At 49.3% G+C, this 22,822-nt stretch overlaps 1 protein-coding gene across 1 annotated transcript in view; it reads right to left on the reverse strand.

Moving 5' to 3' along the window:
- CUX2 (cut like homeobox 2) overlaps positions 1–22,822 on the reverse strand; it is a 200,838-nt gene that overhangs the window by 35,282 nt on the left and 142,734 nt on the right. Inside the window, exons 4-5 of the mRNA XM_044921106.1 lie at positions 20,969–21,047; positions 2,438–2,572 (exon numbers count right to left, since the gene is read on the reverse strand). Of these exons, the coding sequence (XP_044777041.1) occupies positions 2,438–2,572; positions 20,969–21,047 (214 nt within the window). The remainder of the gene's footprint in view (positions 1–2,437; positions 2,573–20,968; positions 21,048–22,822) is intronic.

Genomic DNA, 22,822 nt, shown 5'->3' on the forward strand with positions numbered 1-22,822 from the left:
TTTTGTGTCTGGTTTCTTTCACTTAGCAAAATGTTTTCGAGGTTCATCCAGGTTGTAGCATGGATCAGACTGTCACTCGTTTACTCGTTTTTATGGTTAAATACTATTCCATTTCATGGACAGGCCACATTTTGTTTTTCCATTCATCTGCTGATAGACAACTGGATTGTTTCCACCTTTGGCTGTTGTGAATAGTGCTACTGTGAACATTTTTGTACATGTGTTTGTTTGAGCACCTGTTCTTAGTTCTTTGGAGTAGATACCTAGGAGTGAAATTGCTGGGTCATGGGGTAACTGTAGGTGACAGCACACACTCAGATGCTCAGTCATAGCCCACCGCACCTGCGGGTGCCCCTGGGCAGGGCCCACATTGGGTCCAGCTTTGCAGACCCGTGGTGGCTCCTTCAGGGGTTCAGTGTGTGTCTTTGGCACTCAATTTGTCACGAGGAGAAAGGGTGCTCAGGGGCCGGCAATCGAGGGTGAATGTCTCAAGAATTCCAAAATCTGGGCTCCTGACCTTGGGTCCGACTGACTCCATTACGTTCTGTCCTGTCACCTGTGGTGAGTGCAGAGCTGGGCAGTTTGTAGAGTGAGTCCCTTGAAGGCCTGACAGAGTGTTCAGGGCCTGGCTTGTTCTTATGCAAGTGCGCGCACGCACACACACACACACACACACACACACACACACACACACAGAGGGAACGTTGCCGGGGCTGAGGCCACAGCAGTGAATAAACAAACAAGGTTTGACCATCACGAAGCACAGCACTCACGGAGAGACACAGCCCAGGGCCAAGGTCAAGAGCCCTTGGTTTGAATCCCTGTTGGCAGCCCACTGCCTCTGAGACTCAGTTTCCCTGCTTGTCAAATGGGGCCAGTGACACCTTAGAAGGTTGATACAAGGGGACAGTGGGAAGCCGTGTGAAAGGCACATGGCACAGCGCAAATGCTCTGAGGCGGCGGTTCCCACAACTGCCATTATTCTGATAGAGGGAAGTTCAAACCCTAAAGGGACCTCAGAGACTGCACAGAGCCATCTGTATATGAGCTGGCTTGTCAGGGAGGCTGGAAGGGCATTCTGGGTACAGGAACAGAGCTGGCAAAGTGGTGTATTTTAGTCACCATAAATCTTCCCCAGAGGACTCTGCCAAGGACCAGGCATACAGTAGGTGCTCACTAGGCACTGGGAGGTAGGGAGGGAGCTGTGAATTGGGGAGTGTGCCAGAGCAGTCAAACTTCGATTTGGCAGGCCTCAGCCCATTATCTCCAGGAGATAGACCAGGGATCTGCAATGACAGCCCTTGGGCCCAAACTGGCCCATCACCTGTTTTGTCTATAAAGTTTTATTGGAACACAACCACATCCACTCATTTACCTATGTTCTATGGCTTTTTTCCACACAGAGTTGAGTAGTCGTGACAGAAAATGTGTGGCCGGCAAAGTCTGAAGTATTTACTCTCCTGGCACTTTACCAAAAAAAAAGAAGGTAATCTCGCTGACTTTTGAGGTAAATTCTCCTCATTTATTCCTTTGACTCTTCCCCTCTTCTCTGCTTCATTTTCCCCCCAAAGCCTTTCTTACCACCTGAAATACTGTATGTTTAACATTATTGGTTGACAGTCAGCCTTTCCCTCTAGAAGGTCAGTGCCACGAGGACAGGGATTTTTGTCTGTTTTGTTCCCAGATATGTCACCGGTGCCTATGACAGTGCCTGGCTTGCAGCTTAATGAACACCCAAGACTCAGATGGTTACCAAGAGCTTTCACGTGCAGATTTGCTCCTCCCCACGGAGACCTCCTACCTCACCTGCCAGAGGTAACCACAAAGCCGAATTTTGTCCATCATTTCCTTGCTTTTAAACATTTTTATCACAATATATGTATATCTGAACTCTATTTTTAGCTCTCCCAGTTTCCTGACTTGTCTCATTTGATACTGAAACAGTGCTGTGTTCACCACATCCTGTTTCCCTCCCTTGTTGGGCACAGAGTCAGACTGTACTTCCCCGGCTCCCTTGCAGCTGGGTGTGGCCACGTGACGGAGTTTTGGTCACTGGGATGTGGCTGGAAGTGACGTGTGCCACTTCTGAGCCTGGAGCCATAAACTTCGGTATGATCCTCCACACTTTTTCTCTGCCTGTCAGCCAGTTGTGACAGTCACCATGACTCTGGGTGCCATGTGTCAAAGACGGCAGAATCGCAGCAGGGGACATGGAGCATCCCCTCCCACTTCCCACCCTTCAAATACTTTAGACTTCTGGGATTTGCGGTTGGGTTGTTTCAGCAGTGGTGTACCATAACCCATCCTACATCTAAGATGATAAAGTTGAGCTCCTTGCTGCCGCCACCCCCACCCCTCCAAAGGTGGCCAAGATTGGCGGCTGAAGATCCACAGCCCATTTGTTTACGATGGACATCCCATAAGGCCTTATTAGTACCTTTGGGGCCAAGGAGCTCGGGGTGCCTCTTCCACGAAGTGTGGAGGTCTCGCCGCGGCTGCCCACTGGGGTCGAAGCTGGGGGGCTGCAGTCTGTCGTCTAGGCTGCGCGTCGCTTCAAACACAGGCACAGGGTCTGCACACACAGAGAGAGGAGCCCAGGAGTGGTGGGGGCCCTGAGGGCTGAGGGCTGCCCAGGCTGAGGCCGCTCTACAGGGAGTGGAGGGGACCATCCACAAGAGCCTTCTGGAGTTGCTCTGACGGCTTAGGAGAGCAATGTGGAATTTCTGCTTTGTGAGGGAGCAGCCTTCTTCAGGGACCTGCTCAGGGGAGTGTGTGCCATCCCCATGGATATGGGTGTCTTGCCCAACCGGCAATAATAACAACAACAATAACTGTCACAATAACTGCATTTTCTGGATTCTATGGTGCCATCCGTGGTGGCCCTGAGACTGTGTCTTGTATGCCACCAACCATAGGAGGTGTCTGTAAACAAGGACCCCACTCTGACAACCATCAGTCTGAGGTCAGCCTTCCCCCTGGCCTTCCCACACAGACCTGCAGGCAGCTGGGGATGGGGCTGACTCCTGAGGGGCACAGGACTGCTCTGAGGACCAACGACTCCTCCAAGGCCTGCCCAGCACTGTACAGATGGTCCAGACTAAACCGCCTGGATGCTTCCACCCAGTTCCTTACCTCTTCTTCCTCCGACACCTCTCCCACCTCCCTCCCTATTTTCCTTCCCCTGCATTTCCTCAATTCTTTCTATCTATCATCTATCTATCTATCTATCTATCTATCTATCTATCTATCTAATCCTTGGGGTGCTTCTCAATGGACCTGGACCAACACACCATCATTTGTTACATGCATGGTCTATTTTATTATTATTATTATTATTTTTTAAAGATTTTATTTATTTATTTGAGAGAGAGAGACATAGTGAGAGAGGGAACACAAGCAGGGGGGAGGGGGAGGGAGAAGCAGCTTCCCGCGGAGCAGGGAGCCCGATGCGGGGCTCGATCCCAGGACCCTGGGATCATGACCTGAGCCGAAGGCAGACGCTTAACGACTGAGCCACCCAGGCGCCCCCATGCATGGTCTATTTTAAAAAATATATTATTTATTTATTTATTTATTAGAGAGAGAGAGAGAGTGCATAAAAGGGGGAAGGGGCAGAAGGCGAAGAGAGGGAGAGGCACTCTCCACTGAGTAGGGAAACTGGACTCTGGGATCATGACCTGAGCCAAAGGCAGACGCCCAACTGACTGAGCCACCCACGTGCCCCCATGTGTGGTTGATTAAATAATGGCTTTTCTGGGGGTGAAATACATACCTGGATGTAAGATACCTCCCAATTTCTCAATAGCTAAAAGATGAGGAATCTGTAGGTCCTTCCGCATGGAATTATGTCCCCTCCCTGCCCCACTCCGTCCCCCCCCCCATCTAGTAAGAACTTCCTCTTCCTTCAGATCTAGATTCCAGCAGTTTTTCCAGGTACCTCTCCCCAATTCCCAACTGTGGGCAGGTACTAAGAACATCTGGATAATGCCAGAGGTTTGTATGACCTCTTCTAGGTTACAAAGCTGTTCATGAGAATGGGTTCCCATGATGCTCCCAGCATCCCCTGGAGGCTGGCTTGGATTCAACTCATTTTCACAGATGAGGAAACCAGCTCAGAGAAGCCAGGTGACTTGCTGAAGGGCGGAGGTGAAGTTCAAGTCTGGGTCTCTTTCTCAGATGCCACAAAGGCTTCCTAACCCAGAGGTGTGGACATTTCCACCCAAGCAGCCCAGGTGGGTGTTCATGGGGACCCAGGAAAGCCAGGGCCTCCTTGCTCGAGACCAAGGGGCCTGGGTCTGGTCCATGTAGCATGGATCCTGGGTCCTGGTCTAATCTATACTTGTTTTTCAGGACTGCTGTGTGACTCTGGCAAACAACTCTACCTCTCTGTGCCTCACCATAAAAGTACCAACCTCATAGGGCTGGGATGAGGATCCATACACATAAAGTGCTCAATACAGCGCCTGGCATTTGGTCACCTTGGAACAAATGGAAACCCTGGCTATTCCTGCCTTTCTGAGCTCCAGTCACACTGGCTTACTCTTAGTTCCTCAAAAGCACCTTTCTACCCTGGAGCCTTTGTCTGGGCAAGAGCCACTGCCAGGAACACCCTGTCTTCTCCTTTAACCTCTTTCTGCTAGTTAATGCTTAATCACCTTTCATATTGCAACTCAAATGCCACTTCTTCCAGGAAGCCTGCCTTGACCAGTCAGTCATTCCTCCATCTGAGCTCTCCCAGCTGCCAGCAACTTTCCTTTATAGCGCTCATTGTACTTACAATTTTCATTGATTGGCAAGTCTACCTAATTAACACCCACTGGTCTGCAAACTCCACAAGGCAGGGCTGGGACTGCATCTGTTTTTGCTCCTGACTGGACCCCTTGTGGGTGAATGAAGTCCAACATGCAATCTGACCCAATAAACATCTGCTGATGGAAGAAATGGGGCAGTGTCTGCATACAGGAGCCTTCAGGTCCGGCTGGAACAAGGTCGCCTCTGCGTTTTATCCCTCTCCTCCTGTCTGTTTAGGTGGCGGGATACTCTGACAATGGGCGTTTGTGCCGAGGTAAGCAGGTGCGCAGGAACGCTGCTGTCTTCCCTCTGTCAGCGCTCCCCCCATGCCCCGTCATTAGGCAGGGCCTGCTCAGCGGGGTATGCCATTATGTCTCCCCGGGCTGATGTAATTATACATTGACATAATTAACCCAGCAAGCGCATTAGGCAGGCCAGCTAAAAATTCATCTATAATTATTTGTTGTGTGCATGCTAATGAGTCCATCTGCACTGCCTTTGTACAACACGGACAAATTAATTTACAAGTCTGGATTTTTTAATAAGTTCAAGGAAACGCTTCCTATTGTGTCCTGGTTTTTCAGAAAGGAAGAGAAAGGCCACGAGCACTTGCCAGGGTCAGGGAAGTTAGATAAACACGGGAGGGTGCAGCTCTGAGCGGGCCATGGAGGGCTCACTCTGGTTCCAAGGAGGTGGAAAAGATCCAGCTCGTGGCCTGGGGGCTCGCTGGCCACGAGCCCAAATAAGCCGAACGATTACACTTGGGTGACAAAGGGTATCATCCACCTCATTTCCAGGGATCAGGGATTGACGCTTCACTCCTTCACTCTGCTCGGAGGCGCTGTGGGCCACTCCTTGCTGCCTTGCGCACTCTGTCCAGGGCGAGCTGCCTTTAGGTGGGCCTCTGGAGAGGCTGGAGGAACAGGGTTGACTGGATCCCTGCTACTTTTTTTTTTTTTTTTTTTTGATAGAGGTCTAGCAATTCCAAGGCTCCTGTTTTTTGCCTTCATTTGCTGGTATAGGGTAGAAGATAGTGGTTAAGCTCACAGAAGCTGAAGCCCTGCTCTGGATCCAAATCTCAAGGAGCCGTGAGCCTCGTTTCCCCGCTAATACAGTGGGAGACCTACAGCAGTTTCTAATTCCCAGGAATTATTATTGGAAAGATTAAAAAAGATACCAACAGAGGCAATATGATTCAAGGGCTGCTGGGGCCAGCTCTGGCTCCAGACTGGCCAATAACTTTGGACAGTTAGTTAACCTCTCAGAGCCTCCATTTTCTCATCTGTAAAATGGGGCCACGTTATGACGTCTGGATGCGAGAACACAGAGATCTGCATGGTGCTAGGTGCATAGCTGGGTTTGGTAAGTGTGATAAGGCTGCTATTATGTGAGGGGAGGCAGCATGCCTGGTCCTGTGGTGATCTGGAGGCCAGCTGTCTGCTTGGTGATGCTCTGCGGAATCTCGGGATCAGGTATGGCCTCATATATTCTCATCAGTCCCCAGGAGATCCAGAATCTAATAATCCTGCTTTGAACTCCACTCTGGGACCCAAAAATTCCAGCGTGGAAAGTCATACTGGGGAGGGACCAAAAGGGTCCCCAGTGCACAGAGGGGGAAAAGTGGGGTCCTGTGACTTCCCTGAAGTCCGCCAGCGAGTTGGCAGGACTGAGATAGGTCCTTGGGCCTCTTCTTCCCATACTTCCTTCCTGGTTCCCCGATTTGAGGGAGAAGGTGTCAGGGGGTATTCAGATGACTCAGCCAAAGTCAAACCGTGACTGAATCTAACAACCAAAAGCACTTTACACGAATTAGAATTCCTACAGTCTTCACCACAGCACTATGAGGTGGGTACTGTTGTGTCCCCATTTTACAGATGGGGGAACTGAGGCATAAAGGGGCAGGGTGAAGTCATTTCCCCAAGGTAAGGCCCAGTAAGGTAGATGTTGCTAGTCTCCATTTTCCAGACAAGAAAATGAAGGCCCAGAGAAGAGATGCCATGTGCCCAAGGTCACGTAGCTCAGAAGTGGCAGAGGTGGGATTTGAACTCAGGGTGCCAGGTGATTCTTTGTAGTAGGCCAAGCTGCCTTGAGGCAGGACACGGGGATTTTTTACTATTAGGCCAGGAGCCTGAGACTGATGGCTCTGTTCCTTGGCCTTGCTGTCAGCTTGCTGTGTGGCCTTGGACAGAGCACCAGACCTCCCTGGGCTCTCCGTTCAAATTCCTATTACAGGCATATCAACACTGGATGTCAATCAGATAGGGGTGGGGTCCTGTCAAAGTGAGTGCTTTTGGCCCTGGGCCCTTAGAGCCGGGATGCTTGGCAAAAAGATTAGAGACCTTCACAGGCTAGCTTGACACAAGGGGTGCAAATGTTATGAATTCCCAAACCACCCTCAGACAGAGGGGGAGGGGGCCAGGCTGGGAGACTGAGGGTCAGTTCCCTGCTGTGACATCTCCAGAGAAAGTCACTTAGGCTCTGTGTGTCTCAGTTTCCCCGTTGGTAAAATGGGGACAGCAGGACCTAATGCATACGGCTGTGCTGGGATCCCCTGAGATTCTGAGCCCCGTAACAGTGCCTGGCACCCAGCAGACTCGAAGTGAGTGTTGCCCTTACGCTTATCATTAAGACTTGTGGCAGCCGTGGAAACTCCTGCAAGGGGTCCGTGACACAGCAGGGCTGTACTTCTGATCTACTGTAGTGTTAGCTCAGGCCACGCCTGTCTGGGGCTGCTCCCAGCCCAACCGAGCATGTCAGGGGGTGCGGAGCAGGGCCACTCCTGACGGTGCTGGGACAGGCAACCCTTGTACCATGGACTGATCTGTGTCTCTCCAAATCCATGTATTAAAGCCCTAACCCCCTGATGCGGCCGTATTTGGAGACAGGGCCTCTAATCCCCTAGGACCGGTGTCCTTATATGAAGAGTAAAACACCAGAACTCTCTCTGCACGTGCACAGAGAAAGGCCCTGTGAAGGCAGCGAAGGCAGCCATCTGCAAGCTGGGAGGAGAGCCCTCACCAGAAACCAGCCTGCTGGCACCTTGATCTTGGACTTCGAGCCTCCAGAACTGTGAGAGATACATTTCTGTTGTTTAGGCCACCTGGTCTGTGGTATTGTCAGACCAGCCTGAGCAGACGAGCACACCTTGCTTCGGCACCGCATGTCAGCCTCGCCGAGACTTTCCCAGAGCTGCACGGCAGTCTGAGGGTCTTCCCACCAAGCTTCCTTCTTCCCCTCACCCCCAGGTTCGGACCAGCATTGCCATCTAAAGGCTCTCCCTGCCTCCTCCTCTCCCTCTCCTTCATCCGCCACAGGCATCTCCCCCAATAAACCTCTTGCCTGTCTAATGCCGTCTTGGCATCTGCCTGCTTCCACAGGACCAAAACCAACATGTGACTACTCTTTCTCCTCTTGGACCCTCAGTTTTCCCATCTGTAAAATGGGGACAGCCATGGTGGCTCCCCTCTGGAGCTGCTGCTAGAATCCAGAGTCTGTGGATGTGAAACCCGTGGTGTGGTGCTGGCACTTTCCATTGAGGAGTCTGGAGTGGGCAGAGCTCACAGAGGGACCGAGGAGTCCATACAGGCTTCACTCAGCACGAGTTTGTTGAGCATCTGTGGGGGGGCACGGTGGTGCCTTGTCTGTGTGTAACTGACATCCCAGTCAGGTGATGTGGGTGGGGATGGGATTTATCCTAAGGGCAGTGGGAAGTCAGTGACACGTTCTATTTCGCTTTTTTTCAAAGGCTCATCCAAGCTGCTGTGTGAGAAACGAACTGTAGAGGGAGCCAGAGGGGAGGCTACTGGGACTGTCTGAGCTGCGATGCTGGATCAGGGAGGCGGCTGGAGAGTGCTCAGATTCAAGAGGTAGACAGGAAGAACTGATGGGGTGCAGTGTCCTAGGTTGAATAGTGTTCCCTGAAATTCATGTCCATCCAGAACTTCGGAACTTGACCTTATTTAGAAACAGGGTCTTTGCAGAAGGAATCAAGTTAAGATGAGGTCAACTGGATTGGGGTTCACTAATCCAATGACTGGTGTCCTTTTAAGAAGAGGAGACGGCACAGAGAGACACACAGAGAAGTCCCTGCAAAGACGGAGGCAGAGACTCAAGTGATGCGTCTGCCATCAAGGATGGCCGGCCACCACCAGAGGTAGGACAGGGGACTGGAACAGGTTCTCCCTCGGAGTCTCCAGAAGGAACCGACCCTGACAGCACTTTGATTTTGGACTTCTGGCCTCCAGAACGGAGAGAATAAATTTCCATGGTTTCAAACTACCTAGTTTGTGGTAATTTGGTATGGCAGCCCCAGAAAATGAATACACCATGCTCTGGAGGACACAAGTCCAAAGTCTGCCAACAGAGCTGTGCTCTCCCCATCTGCTCCACGCCTTCCTCCCAGCTTCTGGTGTTACTGGCAATCCTTGGCGTTCCTTGGCCATTGTTTCTTGGCTTTGGCTCTGTTATCACATGGACTTCTCTGTGTGTCTCTCTCCTCTTCTTATAAGGACACCAGCATACTGAATTAGGGTCCACCTGATGACCTCTTCTTAACTTGATTACATCTGCAAAAACCCTCTTTCTAAATGAGGGTACCAGAGGTTAGGACCTCCACATATGTTTCTGGGGCACACAATTCAAACCATAACATGTGATAACTGACTGGATACCAACTGTGAGAGAGGCAGGACTGAGGAGCTGCCAAGACTCCAAGTCCCATAGGAAGGAAGTCCTCACTCAAGTCTAACCTACTTCTCTCCTGCTGCACCCATCTCACCTGGCATCCAGAGAATAAGCCCGTTGTGTAAGAGAAAGCAGCAGGTCCTGGGCTCTCACTCTACTGCATTTTTAACCTCTGCAACTACTGAGGCATTGGGCTATGGGTCGAGTAGGGTCCCTGCTCTGAAAAGTATACAACAATGATGGTCTCTTACTTCCCCGGGCATTTTCTACCCTTTATTTCCTCCCTACTGGTGCATAGTGGGAATTCTTAGCTTTTACAGTATGTGGGAAACTCATTTCTTCCCACTTCCCCTATCTGGGAGAAACTCACAGAGCCCTGAGCTATATTGCCGGGGGCTGAGTTAGGGAGGAAAAAAATGACTAGCATCCAGACGGCTGGAAGATTTGCCAAATCACACACAGGTAAAATGCTCAGCTGTGATGGCTGGCAAATCCAAGGGTTTCCCGCTTACTTTGTCCAACAGCATTAATCGATCCATCAGCTAAATGTCACTGGCTGCTCTTACAAACACAAATTGAAAGAGAGAGAAGTGACAACAGATCTTTAAAATGTTTGGAAAAGGTTTCTCAGAGGGCCTGACGGTCATGGGGAACTGGGGGGACGTCTTGCTTTTGTTCCTCAGTCTTCCCTTTCGCCTTGGGGCCCTGCTCTGGCCTTTTACATAGTAGGTGCTCAGTAAATGTGGGTTGTGTTAAGCTTCTAAGTCTGTGGTCGCTGGTTATAGCAGCAACAGGAAGCGAATACAGTCCCTAATGCTGTCACTTATTCACCAGTACATTTTTACCGAGCACCTACTATGTGCCAGACACCATTACTTCAGTTGCCAAATATTTTCTGAGTATCTGCTGTGTGCCGGGGAGGTTTCTGGGCCCTGGAGATAGAGCAGTGAATAAGAGGGGATTTCTGCCTTCCTGGAGTTGATACTCTAGAGAGGACAGATGGATAAAGGACAAATAAACCAATGGGAGTAAGGGGGTAGAGAAGAAAAAGAAGGCAGGGCCAGGGCAGAGAGTGGCCTGACATGTGTGGTGGAGGGAATGGTACTAATGAAGGCAGGCTGGTCAGGGAACGCTTCCTTTTTTTTTTTTTTTAAAGATTTTATTTATTTATTTGACAGAGAGACACACAGTGAGAGAGGGAACACAAGCAGGGGGAGTGGGAGAGGGAGAAGCAGGCTTCCCGCGGAGCAGGGAGCCCGATGCGGGGCTCGATCCCAGGACCCTGGGATCATGACCCGAGCCGAAGGCAGACGTTTAACCGACTGAGCCACCGAGGTGCCCCAGGGAAAGCTTCTTGAAGGAGGTGACATTTGAACAGAGCCTTGAAGGAGATGAGGGAGCTAGCAGGGGGTGAGAGAGAGAGTAATCTAGACACAGGAAGCACCAGGATAAACAGCCCCCACCAGACCAAGAAAGGGTGGTGGAACCTTGTGACCAGCCCCCACCCCCCAATTACTGTCCCAGAAACGAAACTTAGCTCCATCTTCACAACAACGGACGCATTTTACAGATGAGGATGTGGGGCTGAGAGAGGCTGGCAATGTCTGGGGACTTTTGGTGCCAGCTTCACCTCCCTTCCCTGTAGGCTGGTCTGGGTGCTGCCACCAAGGGTGGAAGTTGGGTTCAGAGCAGGCTCTGGCCCATAACCACTCTTTTCCAGTCTTTGTTCCCCAAACTCCAGCTACCATCAATCCTGGAGCAGGTGGGGCACCCATATCTGGGAAACTAGGGCATGGGGTAGATAAGACCCCCATCCAGTGTCTTGAGCCAAAAGCTCCAGGGAACTGACATTTCTTCATATTCCCCCCACTCACATATGCCAGCTACTTTGCATATATTTACATCTCATTTAATCATCAAAACAATCAAATCATGTGAGAGATGGTTGTATCCCCATCTTCCAGAGGAGAAAACTGAGGCCTTGCAAAGGGAAGCCATTTGTTCAAGGCCACCAACCTAGAACAAGGCAGAGCTGAATTTGAACCCAGTACAGCCCAAATGCCAGACACTGGCATGCTCACTTCACAACTTCTGCTGTATCCACCTGCCCCTAAAAGATTACCAACGTGACATTCGTCCTTATGTGACTCAGTACTTTTTAACTCAAAAATATTTTAAAGGAAAATTTTGTCACATTATTGTAAATAGATAATTGGGATCCTGTATCATAAATAGAAGGTGCTTTAAACTGTAAAAATAAACACAAAGAGGGGCTGCCTGGCTGGCTGTCGGGAGAGTGTGCAGCTCTGGATCTCGGGGTCGTGAGTTCAAGCCCCATGTTGGGTGATAACTGATGTTATTAAATTCTAGTTAGACTCTCTTGTTACCTAAGACTGGGAGCCCGAGGCTGGCTCTCCCTTGGCTAAAGGGGGAGACTCTCCGGTATCCTATAGGTGTTTAAGATGTTCTAGCACTGGACTGAAACTTTATCTAGAGAAAGCATAAAGGTGACACCCAGCACACAATGTGTTCAAAGATTTCACTGCTGTGCCAGGTACACCGAGGCTGTTCCCCGTGTCAGGTGATCCCACGAAGGGAGGTGCCACGTCCCACCAAGCCCCCAACCTCCAAAGTGACCCATGTTCCCACTCTGGTGTCTGGCAAGCCTCCTATCCTGGTGTCAGGAGAAGTGACAAAACATCCCTGCATCTCCTCATCTGGAGCCAGGGAGCCTAGGGTTCTGCCGGGCTCAGCACTTCCAGCGGAAACCTTTCCATGCCCAGAGCCATGAGCGGGACTCCCCCACTTCACTCCTGCAGCAGACACACAGTCGATTAACACAGACGAGGGCAGTGGCAGTGGGAATCAAAGGGCTTTGGATCCAACCTAAGTGAAAAAGCCCCAAACAGGGGACCCCAAATCAGAATTGTTGTTTGACTACAACAAATCTTTTGGATTAATTGAGCACGCTGGCAGACACGGAAGATCAAATATGAACCATCCGAGGTGGCAGGTCCTGGTGGGAGTGCGGGGAGGGGGGACATTGTCAGGAAGCGCAGTGCCTTTTGTCTTACAGCCACCAACCTGCTCTTTATGCATACACTGCTTAGTAAAATGACTAATTCATTTTGGTTACATTGGATCTAACCCCTTAGAGAATACTGCCAATGGATTTGTAATATTTTAATACCACACCAGGCTTTACAAAGGCACTGTCAGAGATGGGTAAAACATCGTCTATTCCCTCTTCCACCACTAGCTGATGCTGTTGGTGTTTTTTCAAAAAGTGTCTATGGGGTTGGGTGGGGGGGGGGGGGGAGCCGGAGAGCTAGGAAAAGCTGTCTCATTCCTCCCACTGTGTCCATCTGAAGGAAAGTGGCATTCAGAGCTTTTTTAGGAAAGCTGGAGTCGCGAAGGCTGTCCGAGAGGCTGTTTAGAAACACATATATGCAGAAGTATGCGTGCGCCCCTCCAAAATATCTTTGAGACAGAAGCCTTCTCCCATCTGGGCCCAGGCTCCAGGCGCCTGCATGGGTGGGAGGCTCGGGCTATTGACGGTGGCAGCGAGACTAACTCTGATCCTTTAATCTTAACTTTTCGAGAGCAGATGGGGTGTGGGGCCCTTACACACAGCCGTGAGCCATGTGTCCGCCCACCCGCTCTTCCCTCCATTGCCAGGACCGGCTGCTCCGGGGGGTCTTCTGGCTGAAGCATGGGCAGAGGGGCTGGGGAAGGTCTTCCTTCTTGGCAAGGGGTGGTGGTGGTAATGCAACAACACCAACATAGCTGCGGGGACTGTTTACTGAGCACTTACTAGGTGCCAGACACTCAGAGGGCCTTCTAGGCTCTGCACCATGATTACTCCTCTCCGAGGTACCAGGGGGTAAGTGTGCTTTTCTAGACCAGGGAACAGGCTGAGAGGCAGAACCAGCTACTCAGGGTCACCCAGAACCCGGGTTCAAAGCCATGTCCGTTATAGTACAAATAAAGTTCCCATATACGGAGTTTCACAGAACATGCCAGGCAGGCAGTGACAGTGTGTTTGGCTTCACATTGTGCTCCTGGTGGTGAGTGGAGTGTCCAGCGAACAGTATTTGTCTAATGAATTGCATGGGGCTGCTACTCTATACCAGGCACCATGCTCAATGTTCTCCACTCTCACTGAATCCACCCAACTGGCCTATAATTAGCTGAGATCACTATCCATATTTTGTAATGGGGAAACTGAGGAGCAGAAAAGCGAAGAATGGTAAGGGAAGCACAATGGCAGGACAGGGTTGGCCCTGCTCTGTAGGAGGCCCTCTGGCCTGGGGTCCTGCTAGTGCTCATCCTGATATCACTCTGCTCCCTGAATTTGGAGGCTTGAGCTGGGAGAACGAGGAGTTCTTAGTTAGGGGGGTTCACTTGTTCCTCTTCTGGGTAACACACCTGCATTTCAGCAAAGGGCTCATCCTCTTAGTTTAGAACCTCTCAACCTACTGGCAACAAAGACCTTAGCTGTTTGTCACTCTTTTTGGAGGCCAAACGTCCAATGGTTTTGTCCAAATCCTTTCACTTTTTAAACTGAACCTGCGTGTAGTTCAGGAGCCAGGGGTTAAGATTCAGGCTCTATTGCCTCTCTGCTGTGTGACCTCGGGCAAGTGACTTGATCTCTCCGAGCCTACATTTTCTCAGCTGCACAGTAGGACAGCTTATTTACCATCAAGGGGGCTGTGGGGATCACAAACTTATTTCTGTAAGGGGCTGCGTGCACTGCCTGACAGCACCCCACAAACAGCCCCGCAAGGATAGCAGCTTATGCTTAGAACCACATTCAAAGCCTGACTTCTCTGAGGCGCTCCCTCTGGCTGTCTAGCCTCGGAGCCCTTTTTCTGCTGGGTGTTCTGGCCATCTGACTTTGGGTCATGTTGTCCCTGCCAGACTCCGAGTCTCTGAGGGCAGAGGAAGGCTCAGGCTTGAGTTCCCACAGGGCTCAGCTCTAGTAGGTGCTCAGAATGAACTGATGAAAAGCCACAGTTGACATGCCCGGCTTTCCTTCTGAAAGGGAACAGCCGTGCATTGAGCACCTACTGGGTACCAGCATCATGCCAGATGCTTTCACTTCATCTTCCCCCAGTCCTCGGTTACCAGGTGAACGTTAGACTGGCGGCCATGGGGAGAGAGCGCTTCTGGCAGGGGAGACGGTGGTGTAACGCCTCCTAAAGTTAACTACCATCTTCGGGAAAATCTGGCCTTGTTCCCTACAGGATCAAGCGAGCAGAGGCATATTCAGGGAGAAAGGGAAGGAAGTGAGAGCAAACAGAAACAAGTTTCTCATTATACTAAAATCCTTATTTCCTATATTTGGGAAGGTGGCTTATCCACTAGATGGCGGTAGAACTAGTCATTTGGGACAAAAGCAAAGCTAAATTCTTAACCTCCCTCACTACACTTCCATCAAAGATTCATTATTTTTAAAAATTAAGGTCACAAAAGTACTAAAAAACCCCTATAACTTTCAAGCAAGAAGGGGTTTTTAAAAATATGACATGAAATCCAGAAGCCATAAAAGCAAAGGTTTGGTAAGAATTCCTACTTTCTGCAAATATTTTTTGAATGCCTGCTATGTACCATATACAAGAGACATTATAAACAAAAAGCAAACTAGGGGAGAAGATACGAGACACGTTTACCAGGACAAAGGCTATTATCTTTAATATACAAAGAGTGTCTACAAATCAATAAGAAAGTGATCTCTTTGATATTAAAATGGGCTACAGACACATGAACCACTGAGTCACAAAAGAATATGAGTGGTTCATAACATATGAAAAGATATTTAGGGTTACAAATGAATGAGTACAAAATAAATCAACAAGGAGAAAAAAAATGTTTATTCTTTCTGACCACTGATCCTGGGTTTGGGGCCAATGCATGGCTACAATCTATTTTCTTTCCCAAGTTTTCTTCCTTGTCTTCAGAACTACAGCACAGTACGAATAAGCTGCTCATTCCTGAGCACCCTAAATGCCCAACATTGGAGAGGGGGCCCAGCAAATTACAGCACAGCCACACAAGAGACCATTGCACACAATGAACCAAAGTTACTCAGGATTTTTAATCACACAGGGAAATACCAATGCTCATGTTGGGTAAAAGGAAGGATGATTCAAAATGGTACAAGCAGAATGAACCACCGTTTTGAAGAAGTACATAGGGAAAAGATCAGAAAGAAAAACAGTGTTCCCATTGCTTCTCTAGTAGGGAGTTCTCTCTCCTTCTTTCTACTTTTCTGTATTTTCTGAAGTTGACAGCATGCATATGTGACTTTTATAATTGGGGAGAAAAAAATTAAAACCCGAAATACCGTAAAGCATTTTCCTATTCCAGACTCAGTAACCCTGTTGCCTAAACTGCTCACCCCATGTGCTCGATAACTGACAGAACCTTGTGAGATCAGCAGTAAACCCTTGTGATCCATTTAACTTACACTCTGATGTCAGCTTTGCAATGGGCTGCTGGTTATTAGACCCTGCCAAATGCTTTCACGCCTAGCAGAGTGAGTCTTCATGTCAAATAGCGAGTAGCTTCTATTATTATCCCTCTGCTAAAGACATAGAAATCAGACCTCAGAGAGGTTCGGGCCCCTGCCTAAGGTCACACAGCTCAAAACCACCAAACTGAGAGTCCTACCCCACTGTGTCTGACTCTGCAGCTCGAGCACCTAAGCTGACCAGCTTTGCCTCCTGAAAGAAGAAGCAGGGAGAGAAACGCCTGTCAGGAGTTGCCGTCTCCTGCGCTGGATTTTTAAAAACCAAAGTAAAGCAGAAAAAACCATTCTGGGGGCACTCACCTCTCTCTTCTTATCTCTTCAGCAGTCCTCCTCTGCCTGCTCTCTTACTTGCTCTCTCCTTGTTTCCTTTTTTTTCATTTTTTCTTTCTTTCCTTCAAATCCACCCCCACTCCCTTTTACCTTTAACTAATCACTCAGGTAACAAGTTAGCTTTGTGAGGCTCGGGTCGGTACCTAGTGACTGCGAGTGCGATAAAGAAATCAGCCATCACCAATACAGAAGTCAGAAAGGTTTAAATCAAATCATCCTCCACAACAATGACATTAATTATGCTTTTAACACGTTTTACTGCTTTTTTTCTCACTTCACGCCACATCTGTGTGAACAATATCCAAAAGATTTACGGTTTTCTTTCGTAATTACAGACATACAGGCTGCACACTTATCAAAATACTTGCTGAGCCATCACGCCATATCGCACTCTCTGCCAAAGATTTGTGTTGGCAGCAGTCATTCAAAACAAAAATGTTGAATCAGGACTTGTGTGGCTTTGGAGGGGGGTGGAAAGTATTTCGACAAATAATTTGCCTGTCAAGAAATATAAAAACAGGAGAGTGTGCATCCTGGCAAATTTTCCAGGAGTGTTATTTTTCTGGAGGGGGTTGGAGCAGTGTGTGTGTTTGTGTTGGCGGGGGGGCGGGGGGGGAGTGCGCAGGGGAGCTCCGAGCACCAAAACCACATCTGACATTTGGTTCTTGTGTCTGAAGATAAAATTTAATGAGAACAAAAATATGTCTTCCTAATTCCCCTAAGAAATCATTAAAACATTTTGTTATTCTTAAATGTCTCGAAAATGAATTAGAGCCCCTAAAGGGGCCGTTCAAACGGTCTGTCTCCATCAGTTAAGGCTCCTTGTTCTCCAACTCAGTGATAGCTAGGGACATACGTCTCCCCCACCTCTCCATTTCTGGGGAGCAGAGTTGCGAAATCAGACGCGTGGAGTCAGCACCAGACTTGGAACAACCCCTTTGCGGGGAGGGGCCGGAGGGCATGAGGACCTTCTGGAAAGCTCTGCACCGGTCTTGAGAACTCTCACAGTCCCTGGCTGGCACTCTGGCCCTGTGACTGTGTTATCAGCCCTATCTCCAGAAAGATGAAGGTTTCACGGTGAACCCCAGAATTAATGACTCTTTTCTAAGCAGGGGCCGTAGCCTCTCCTCACGCTCAAGCACTAGACTTGCCTGTGCTCCCCCAGGTTTGCCATGAGCAATGATTATTCGAGGGATGATCATGGTCACTTCTGCCACCAGAATGCAAGCTCCCTGAGGGCTGGACCCGCGTCTGCATTTGCAGGCTCATGGCTAGGTTCTCAGGGTCTAGCAAGTGCCAGGCACACAGCAGGCACTTAATAAACGTTATCTGAGTAAATAAACACGTGACAGGCAGAGGGCTCTAGCTGAAAGAGCACGCTTTCATTCAAATAACCTTCCCCCCATTTCTGCATCTGAGTCTTATTTCTCATTCATTCAAAAATTATTAGGTGCTTACTGTGTACCAGGTTCTGGGTATACAAATTCAGCATGATTCAGTCCCAGGCTTAGAGCATTTCACTTCTAGGGAAGCCAGACACATACATGATGATGAGAGTAGCTCAGTCTCCAATTTATACAAGAGGAGGCTGGGGCTCAGGGGGTCAGTTAATTCATCTGCCGTCACCCAGCAAGTAAGTGGTCCAGGTAGGATTCCAACCTGAGCCTGGAACCACAAGCCTGTCTCAGTGCTGCCCCCTGGTGCTACAGGGGAAGTATATGGGGTGAGAGGAGGAGCCTTGTGTGGGGTCTCCTAGGAGACATTTTTGGGGTCTATTGTGGGTCACTCTCCAATGTCATTTGTCGCTGAGCCTGTGGGACCGTAAGGATTGAAAATTGATGGTAAATAAGAGGGTTTATTTTTCCAATTATTTTTTTCCAGATAACTCTGATGAGAGTAGAGATATAAGCAAAGCACCTGCCAGGAACAGGGCTTCTCAGCCACATGCCTGGTGTGGTCCTCAGTGAGGGTGACAATGGCCGGGGCTGCATACATGGCTGTCTCAGCCTCATGCCCCAGGGCCATGTCCTCATGGTGGGCATAGAGCCCCAAGGGCTATACTGTCCAACCCCAGCTGTTCTCACTGCTCAAACATCCTCCTTGAGAAGACCCATACAGCATGCTGCCCTCCTGGGAGTGGGGAACCGGAGGGTAGGACCAGGGCAAAGAGGATGGAGTCTGCACACCCCTCTGCAGTGGGCTAAATGGTGGCCCCTGAATATATATCCATGTCCTAATGCGTGGAGCCAGTGAATGTGACCTTATTTGGGAAAAGGGTCTTTGGCAGATGTAATTCAGTTAAGGATCCTCTGGAAAAGATCACCCTGGATTATCTGGGTGGGTCCTAAATTCAATGACTAGTGTCCTTATAAGAGAAAAGAGCTGGAGATTTGGGACCCAGACATAGGGAGGAGGGGGCCCTGTGAAGACAGAGGCAAAGACTGGAGTGATGTGGCCACAAGCCAAGAGACACCTGGAGCCACAAGAAGCTGGAAGAGGTAAGGAAGAGCCCTCCTCTAGAACCTTCAGAGGGAGCACAGCCCTGCGGACACCTTAATTTCGGAATTCTGGCCTCCAGAACTACGAGACAATAAATACCTGTTGCTTGAAGTCCCCCAGTTCGTGGTAAGTTGTTACAGGAGCTCCCCTGGGTAGCCAAGTTGTGACGCAGTGCAGCCACTCTGGACGTATTTGTTGAGCGTGCGGAGACCTGAGCCCCTGAGCTCCTGGCTGTGAGACCTCAGGCGTCACACTCAACCTCTGGGTACCCCCGTGAAGGGGGCTGGTTGGCCTGTTCCCCTGGGGCTGTAACATGCAGAGGGTAGAACAACCGCTATACCAGGCGAGTGCTTTTCAAACTTTGATGTGCTCACAGAGCTCGGGGAGCTTGTCTTTTCCCATTTCTGGTGGCCTCAAGTGTTCCTTGGCTTGTGGTCACATCACTCCAACCCGTGTCTGTCTTCACAAGGCCTTCTTCCCTGTATTTCTCTGTGTTCTCTCTTCCTCTTACAAGGACACTAGTCATTGGATTTAGGGTCCACCCTGTATCCAGATGGTCTCATCTCAAGGTCCTTAACTAATCACATCTGCAAAGACCCTGCTTCTAAAGAATATCATACTCCAAGGTTCAGGGTAGACATGAATTTTGGGAGGACACTATTCAAGCCACTCTAGTTGTCCAAGACAGATGGAATGAGGGACTTTCCCACCCACAAACACAAAGATCCTGGAAATGACCTCGACATTGAGTAGAAATGACTTTGCCTTCTCCATGACTTGACTTAGTTGGGATTTCATTTTCTTCTTCATAAATCCCCCAGCCCCAGTCACCAGATAGCACTGATTCCTGTAGCTGTGTGGAAAGCCCCAGAAAGGATTGGGAGGGAGTTGGCACAGAGGGTCCCCTCCCAGCCCCACCATTGTAAGCAAATCACTTACAGCTCTCTGGGCTCTCTGTTCTGAGTCAAGAAATGAGAAGGTGGCAGAGGAGGGGCCATTTTGGAAAAGGGAAACTTCTTTACAGAGGTGCATCTACGTATCTTAGGGGTACAGGTGAATGTTTTCAAACTACTCACAGCTGTGTAATCCACACCAAGATCAAGAAACAGCATCTATGGCCCCCAGAAACCCCTTCTGGGAACTATCGCCCCCTCCAAAAGAAACCACGCTCTTGACTTCTAACAGCACAGGTTAACTTTTTTTTTTTTTAGTTGAGGTGAAATTCTTAGAACATATAATTTACCACTTTAAAGTGAACAGTTCAGTGGGATCTGGCACATTCATGAAGTTGCACAACCACCACCCCCATCTAGTCTCAGAGCATTTTTATCCCCCTAAAAGGAGACCCCACACCCATTAGCAGTCACCGCCCCCCCCCACCACCAATCTGATATCTCTCTTTTAGATTTGCCTATTTGGGACATTCCATATAAGTGGAGTCTTAGATTATGTGACCTTCGTGTCTGGCTTCTTTCATTCAGCATCATGTTTGTGAGGCTCATCCATGTTATAGCAGGTGTCAATGCTTCACTCCTTTTTATGGCTGAACCCTAATTCCATTGTACCACATTTTATTTATCTATTCATCCATTGATGGACATTGGGTTGTTTCCCCCTTTTGGGCGTTGTGAATAGTGCCGACAGATTAATTTTTGTCTGTCTTCATATTTTATGTAAAGAGAGTCATATAAGTATGTGTTCTTTTGGGTTGAGGTTGGCTGCGCCATGTTGGGGAAACATTTGAGGTCTTTCCTCCAGCGCCCTCAGCAGGCAGAGAGCACTGGGCACCATGTGTCCTTTGTAGCAATGGGATGGGGGTTCTGACAGGCAAGACACTCAGCTCCCCAAGAAGGGCCAGGTGGGAGATCTTGCCAGGAGCCCCCCAAAGCTTCCTGGCTAACACTGGAAGGTGGTGGGGGAGGATGGAGGAACTGTGTGGGGACATGTCACACCAGACTGGGTGTGGACCCTCTCACCACCCCCCAACAACCCTCTCCTGTGGAGGGCCCAGCCTTCCCCAGGATCCTTGGCTTGTCCCTAGATCCCATTGTGGGGAGGTCCCTGTGTAACGACCTAATGGCTGGTTCTTCCTTGACATTAATTATCCAATTATGGAACCCAAATGTATCTTACCTGGTGCTTCAATCAATTGCTTGTAAACACTCAGGAAAGCTGCCTCAGCCTCCTGACTTCTCTTACTAAGGGCCACCACCTTTGGAAACAAGAGAGAGAGTCATGTGTAACCATGGCATCTGAGTCTACAAGGAAATATGATCATTTTCTACATGTGCAAACATGGGATGGGGGGAGGAGGAGGGGAAATGAAGGTCAAAAATATGGAGTTAGAAAGTCCAGGTTCAAATCCTGGCTCCACCGCATTCCAGCTGTGTGACCTTGGGCACGTCATTGGCCCTCTCTGATCTAACTAAGGTTTCCCTCATCTGGAAAATGGGGGAAAAACAGAACCTACCTCCTGGGCCTCTTCTGGGGACTGAATGATGCTGCATGTAAGTGCTTAGCACCAGGCCTGGCACAGAGTAGGTTGTTAACAGCAATTATTGTTGTTGTTATGAAAGGGTCATGCTGGAGATCCAGATATGACACATGTTCTGGGGGAAAGTGGGACACATCTGGGGAATATTTCTTGCCACTGAAAATTACAGAGAAATTGTTAAAGCTCTCGTGAGATGTCAAACAGCCCAACAAATGCTTCCTGACTGATGACAACACAAATGGCTGGATAATCCCATGGTGAAGAGCTACCTTCATGCATTTGTTCCCTTCCTCACAGACTTTTTCATTCTGCCAGTGACGTTCACTAAGATGATGTTCCTCAAGTGAAGTTCCTCAAGACATTTCTGGGGCTCAGCACCATCTCATCCCTCTCTGCCCCTGGCTATGAATTCCAAGCTCTGGCCTCATAGCTCCCTTGGTTCTGGCTCTTGGTAGCCAGTCCCCCTGGCATCGTCCTGGGCCTCCCCAGCACATGTTGGCACGAGCCACTAGTACCCACAGGCCACCGTCCCTACATCCTCAAAAACACTCTAGGCGGGGTATCTTTCTTTGCACTGGAACATCTTTATTCTCCCTGACATTGATATACCTCTCCCTCTGGTGCCAACTTCAACGATGGATCTATGGGGAGTCTCTCTCTCTGTCTCTCTCTTTCAGAGGTGGGCTTTTCTTACCAATCCCAGTGATGCCACTTGGAGGAGTGTCTGTTCTCAAGTTCCTTCCATTGATGTGAGCTCTGTGAGTGCACTGTCTGGTGCACAGAAAGTGCTCAACACAATCTGTTGAATCGGCAAATCTAAGAGAGTTGCCCCAACTTTAAGTCCTGTTTGTGACATCATTTTGGAGAAATGACAGGGGCCAATTCTGAGACGGTCCATTCATAGAAGTGGCTAACTAAGGCACAAGCCTTGGACCCAGGCCACCTCAGTTCAAATCCCAGCTCCACCACTTACTATCTTTGTGTCCTTGAGCAGACAGGTCACGGCAATCCCTGTACCTCTACTTCCCTCTCTGTAAAATAGAATAGTAACACCACACCCTCCCTTGCTGGAGGATCAGATGATTTAACACATGTAAAGCACTTTGTAAAACTCATGGGATACATTAAGCCCCATATATGTCACCTCTTGGTATGACCGACCCCTTCCTTCTTGCCTGTTATGGGGACAGGTTCTGTCCAGTATTGGGTGATAAACCCCAGCTGTGCTTATCTGGTGTCCTACAAAGACCACCTGAGAAAGGCCCTGCCTCCACACCTAGTAGCACACGCTGGGAAGAGGAATTTGAAAACCACAGTGGTTTCTGTAAGGCCTCCAATATGGCAGCCGCAAATCACAGTGGCTACTGAGCACTTGAAGTGTGGCAAGCACAAATTGAGATGGGCTGTGAGTGCAAAATACACACCAGGTTTCAAAGACAGTACGAGAAAAAGAATGGACAATAGCTCATCAGCATTTTTTATATCGATTACAT

The sequence above is a fragment of the Neomonachus schauinslandi genome, chromosome 14 (assembly GCF_002201575.2).
Source record: "Neomonachus schauinslandi chromosome 14, ASM220157v2, whole genome shotgun sequence".
Lineage (NCBI taxonomy): Eukaryota > Metazoa > Chordata > Mammalia > Carnivora > Phocidae > Neomonachus > Neomonachus schauinslandi.